This window comes from Octodon degus, unplaced genomic scaffold (genome assembly GCF_000260255.1).
Source record: "Octodon degus isolate 3935 unplaced genomic scaffold, OctDeg1.0 scaffold00080, whole genome shotgun sequence".
Lineage (NCBI taxonomy): Eukaryota > Metazoa > Chordata > Mammalia > Rodentia > Octodontidae > Octodon > Octodon degus.
This window is the reverse complement of record NW_004524656.1, coordinates 11341324-11347323: the sequence shown is the minus strand read 5'-3', so window position 1 is coordinate 11347323 and position 6000 is coordinate 11341324. Positions and strand designations below refer to the sequence as shown.

General features: G+C 47.0%; 1 protein-coding gene across 5 annotated transcripts in view; it reads left to right on the top strand.

The window, feature by feature from the left end:
• Nucleotides 1–6000, top strand: part of Zbtb16 (zinc finger and BTB domain containing 16) — a 191817-nt gene that overhangs the window by 124534 nt on the left and 61283 nt on the right. For all 5 annotated transcript variants that reach the window (XM_023721118.1, XM_004636494.2, XM_023721115.1 and 2 more), the window contains one exon: nt 2256–2342. In XM_023721118.1, coding sequence (XP_023576886.1) covers nt 2256–2342 — 87 coding nt within the window. The remainder of the gene's footprint in view (nt 1–2255; nt 2343–6000) is intronic.

Genomic DNA, 6000 nt, shown 5'->3' with positions numbered 1-6000 from the left:
TCCCCTCTCCTCACTTAAGTGGTCTAGGCTAGCCTTGAACTTGCAGTGATCCTCCTGCCTCAGCCCCTCCCAGGTGATGGAATTATAGTCAGGAGCCACCACACCCACTTCACATTTTTTCTAGACAGGCTTACTGTATAGTCTGTGCTGCCCTTGAACTCTCTAGCCAGGGCTGCCCTGGACTCACAGTGATCCTTCCGCCTCAGCCTCCTTAGCACTGGGAAACTTTTGAAAAAATACCTGGAACCATTTTTCCAAAACAGTTTTACATAAAGCCCTGATGTATAAAATATGGAAACTAGATTTTCTTTCTTTGCATTGAAGGAAGAAGTGAAGTCAGGTCCCGTTTTCTTACCCATAAAGCAGCTTTGCAGATGGAACCCGAGGAGACTGAAGGCATAGAAATTGAAAGCAGCAGCTCTGGAGCCAGGCTGCCTGGCTTTGAATCCCCCTCTGCTGTTCTGCACTGTGGGACATCGGCAAGTACTTGGCCTCTCTGAGCCAGGCCTTTCCTCGGCTGCTAAGTGGGGGTCAAAACTTCATGTATTTGAAGTAGCTGTTGTTAGAGATACATAAAATGCCGTGTATCGAGCACTTAGTAGCATCATGCCTCGTATACGGCAAAGCCTCGGGAAACCTGAGGTGGTTTGAGACCAGCATTAGCAGCTACAGCTGTGTCTGAAAAGTAGCTGTGACTCTTAGGAGATGTCCATGCAGGACTGAAACACACAGGCACACTAAGGAAGCACTATAGCGTGTGGACCGATAGTAGCAGATTGGAGAGAGCAGAGCCCCGAGGGGCGGCGTGCTCAGAGTGTGCATGCTCCGGTCATGATTGTAGAGCAGGGCTGGGAGAGACAGGGAGGAGATGGGCATTGCCCAGGCACACACACTCAGGGGGCACCAAGAGGTGCCTGGAGAAGGTGAGCAGAACAACCTGCCTGTGGGGCGCAAGCTGCCCAGGACAGGTTGTGGGAGGCCTGGAATCCATGCAGAGGAAGTTGGAATTTGTATAGATCGTGAGCCACTGTATCTTTGTGAGTAAGGACACGGGTAAAATCTAGTGGTCTCCAAGGAGCCTACGTCTGTCGGGTTGGTCAGAGGGTGGCCGGTGGTGTGGAACCATTCTTGAGTCTTTCGATGTGCTGGGCTTCAGTGCAGGCAGGGCCTTGGGAAACTGCATGGAGGAGCTGTGTCCAGAAGACATCTTGAAGGAAGAGTGTAAAGGCTTCGTCACTGGTAAAAAGCCCTTTTGCAGCTTAACATGGTGACGATGTCTTCCTGAGTTTTATACACTGTTTCTAAGTTGCATCAGAATTAAGTTGCATCAAGTTGATTGTGTTTGTTGTGCATGTGTTGATTCATAGGTTCCTGCCGTGTGCCGGGCAGATGCCGCTGCACACAGAGTGGTGTGGTCTCTCTGTCAGAGCTTATAGTATGGTGGGCGAGAGACAGGTTCGCAGGCGTTTAGATAAACCACACTTGGGAACACTACACAGAATGCTACGAAAACAAAAAGAAGGGCTCCCAACCCAAGCAGAGAAACAAATGTCAAAGATGAACTATAAATGGTGGGTAGGAGTTCCACCCCTACTACAGGGGTCAAGGAGTACGCAGGTGGGGGCAGTGTCATCCCGTGTAGCTGAGAACAGGGAGCAAGGATGAGGGCTGGAAGATGGAGCAGGACAGATGTCACAGCAAGAGGGGCTCTGTGAGTCTAGGAAAGAGTTGAAGCTCTACCCTCTGGCTGGGGAATGGCTCAAGGCGCTGGACAGGTAGGTGCAGGTGGTGGTCAAGGCTAGACAGTGAATTACTTTTGGACATACTGAGTGGAGGGACCCTGTAGACAACCAAGTACAGGTTCCATGTACTAGTATGTTGGCAGTGCATACTTTCTCACAAAGCATATTTTTTATTGTGGGTATCATGTATTCCTATCCATCCTTCATATGGTGCTGTTCCTTCAGGATGACCCTTCTACCCTGGGGTGTCTCACCTGGGTTTGATCTTCATTTACCAATTGTGTTTGTATTTTCTCTGGGAGAGTCCTTGGTGAAATCACTTGGAGCTCATTTGGGTGGGTGGCCATGAACTGGAGGGGAGTCTGGGCTGGTCGCCTGGATTGTCCCTGCCTCGGGAGTGTCACAGGCATCTGGCTCATCCCCTAGCACCCACCTGTGCTGTTTTCATGTAGGCTCTCCCCATGCACACAGGCTGTGGGCCTCATGGTAACCGTTGCCTGTCCTTTCTTTCAGCGGGTGCCAAAGCCTTCGTCTGTGACCAGTGTGGTGCGCAGTTCTCGAAGGAGGATGCCCTGGAGACGCACAGGCAGACCCACACTGGTGAGTGCCTTTGGTTCCTTTTTTCCCACATCTTCCCCACACGACAGTACATGGATGTGCAGTTCCTGTCAGCATTCTGTGCTTAGCAGACCTGACACCCAGTCCTTTGGTTGCTGTGCACAGGATGGGCTTCTGTCACGCAATCGTGACTCTTGCCTGTGGGGACAGGAATTTGCAAATGTAACTGTGCCCCATAAGAACAGCCGTCCTGGGTCGGGCCAAGAGCTCCTACTGCAACAGCCCCGAGATCCTGTCTTCACTGAAGCAACTTCTACCATCTTGTGGAGGCCTGAGGAAGCCCAACAGGTGGTCAGGAAGCCTCTTGTACCCCCTTGATGGAATATTGAAACTGTCACGTGACCACAATACCCTGGTTCTCCCTTTGTGAGGGGTGAGCCATCCTTTAACAGGCATGATCTGAATGAAGTATATATTTGAACAGTAACTGTCAGCTAGCAGTAGTATAGCTTCACCTGATTCCAAAGCATTGATTTCTCCACCTCCACATCATCTCATTGTGATTATTGTCTTCATCTGGGTAGCTTGCACTTTGTGTTTCCCGCAGAGCCTGGCACTGTTCTCCCTGCTCTACACGATCCCAAGTGGCCAGTCTGTGACTCACCCTGAGAGGTGGGAAGCTGCTCCTGTGCCATGAGTGAGGAAGGGGAGGCTCAGGAGGAAAGGGACATGGTGAGGACAGATGTGGCGCAACCTGGACTTCAGAGCTCAGACAGCCTGCACATAACCCTCATTCTGCTTTGTCCCATTTGTGGACGTAAGAACAGTGGTGAAGCTACCTGAGCTTATTTTGGATTTCCTCTATTCTTCAAAAGGAGAACAATATTAGTATCTTATTTCCTAGGGCTGTTGTAGGAGTTAACCAGAATATTTTATCTGAACTGCTTTGTGTGGGAGCCAGGGAGATAGCTCAGCAGAATAAGTGCTTGCCTGGCAAGTGCAAGGTCCTGAGTTCAATCCCCGGTTCTACCAAAAAACCAAAACCAAAAAAAGAAGTGCTTTGTGGAGTGATTCGCTCACAGTAAGCACTCAGTAAATAGAAGTAACTATATTTAATAAATATTTATTGAGTTTCTACAATGTGCCTGATGGTGTTCGGACATGTAAGATACAGTAACAGATGAGACAGGCAGCATTCCTGACCTTCTGGGGCTGAGATTCTAACTGGGAGAAAGTATGGGCCAACGGGTACATGATAGGGGTCGTAATAAGCACAGTAGGAAAGAGAAAGTATTGCTTGCCTCCCTGCCTTTTCTTTCTCTCCTTTCCCTCAGCCCAGTTGTTCCTTCCCTTTGAACAGTTTATTTTCCTTTCACGATGTCTGTTGTATCTTTCAGATTTCATTTGCTCTTTCTTACACTAGTGAGACAATAGATGTTTACACTTATGTGTCTGATTTACTTCACTCATGAGTATGGTCTCTACTTGCATCCTTTTACCTATAAAAGCCTCAAGTATATCTTTTTTTTAAGTTTATCTTTTCTTTATAGCTGAGTAATACTCCATTGTATAAAAATACCACATCTTTTTTATTGATTCCTCAGTTGATGGGCATTTGGGTTGTTGCCAAGATTTAGCTATGACAAGTTGTGTTGCTGTCAACATCTGAACAACCTTTTTTTTTTTTTTTTTTTTTTTTTTTTTTTTTTTGTTTTGATGGAACCAGGGATTGAACTCAGTCTCTTGTGCTTGCCAGGCAAGCGTTTATTCTATTGAGCCATCTCCCCAGGCCTCTAAATAACCATTTGAAGATAACAATATAACAACTGTTGCTGAATTTTTTTTGTTCAATGAGACTTTGTATGGGGTGGGGTGGGGAGATAGCTCAGTAGAGTAAGCACTTCCCTGGCAAGTGCATTGACCTGAGTTCAATCCCTGCTTTCGCCAATTAAAAAGAAAAGAAAAGAAAAGAAAGAATCTTGTATGGTTTCTAATTTTCTTTTTACTATTTTTTATTCTCTTTTTTTTATTTTTACTTTTTATGTATTTGGTAGAGAGCCTTATTACACAGCTTGGACTTGTAGTGGTCCTCGTGTTTTCAGCCTCTCCAGCGCTGGAATTACAGGTGTGTGCCACCATGCCTGATGTTGGTGGCCGGCTCATTGTGCCTGGAGGTGGGGCTGGTGTGGCATGTGATGCAGGGGCTTGCACTCTGGTTTCTGGGCCCTTAGTCTGCTGAGCTATCTCGCCAGCCCTTATTTTTTGTTCTCCTTTAAAAATTAAAAAAAAAAGGGCTGGGGTGATGGCTCAGTGGAATAAGCGCTCCTCTGGCAAGTGCAAGGGTCTGAGTTCAATCCCCGGTTCTGGAAAAAAAAAAAAAAAAGATAAAACAGACTGAAGCATAGAAAATACTAGAAAAGTGATATTCTAGATAAAACAGGCAGGAAAGCAGGGCTCTTTGAGGAGGTGACATCTGAGCAGGAAGGTGAGGGGCTTGCTGGGGCCTGCCTCAGTGGATGGAACCAGCTCATGCAGAAGCCCTGAGGCCAGGTGGAGTCCACCATGTTCAAGGAGAAGCACAGCAGCACTCGGCGTGGTGGCAGAAGAGGGTAAGGTCTCGTGGTCACTGAACGTTCGGAAGGAATCTGGGGTTTATTCTGCATGTGGTAGGAGTCTATTACAGGGAAAGAAGATAGTTGCAAGTTACACGCTGAGATAAGAAACCTGCGGTAAGAAAATATGAGGTCTTACAATTCAGAAATTAAAAATATAACCAGGTTAGGGACCGGCCAAAGGATGTGCCTAGACAGGGCTGCAAGGATAGGCGAATGGCCATTGAGCACAAGGCAGATGCGTCTACCGCTAGCTGTCAGGGAGGTGGACAGCAACGCCATGGTGAGAACCACTTCGCACACCAGGATGTGGCCGTAATAAATGACACAGAGAGTAGCGGGGTGGTGGAGTGTGTAGAAAAAGGAGGGGCCTCACACGCTGCTGCTGGGAATGTGAACTGGCACGGCCACTTTGGAGAACAGATTGGCAGTTTCTGAAAAGGTTAAACGTAGAGTTGCCGTACGACCCAGCAGTTCCACTCCTGCCTGCCTACTGGAAGGGATGGAAGCAGCACAGAAGTGTGTTTGTGAATGTGGGCAGCAGCACTGTCAGAATAGGCAAGAATAGAAACAGTCCAGGTCCTTGAGCTTATGAATAGACCAGCAGAATGTGGCAAGTCCACGCCAGTGAGTAGATTTCGCCTGTAAAAAGAAATGAAGCACTAGTACGTGTGACAGTATGGTTGAATCTTAAAAATGCTCTATGAAGGAAGCCGGATGCAAAGGCCACGTGTTCTGTGGTTTGCATTTATACAAAATGTCCAAAATAGGCAACTCTATGCAGACCCAAAGTAAATTAGTAGGTGCAAGAGGCCGAGGGTATTGGAGGTGAATGGAGAGTGACTGCTAATAGATACATTCCTTTTTAGGAGGGTAAAACCAATCTGAAATTATTTGGGGTAATGGTTCCACAACTTGGAATATATTATTTGTGAAACAGTACACTTCAAAGCTTGAGTTGTATATTTTATGGTATGTGTATTGTGCTGTAGTAAAGTTTTATGTGTATATGTGGAGATTATAGGTGATATAGATACAGAACTAAGCTTTTGCATGTGCCAGGAAGGGTAACTAGTGTCACACATGCC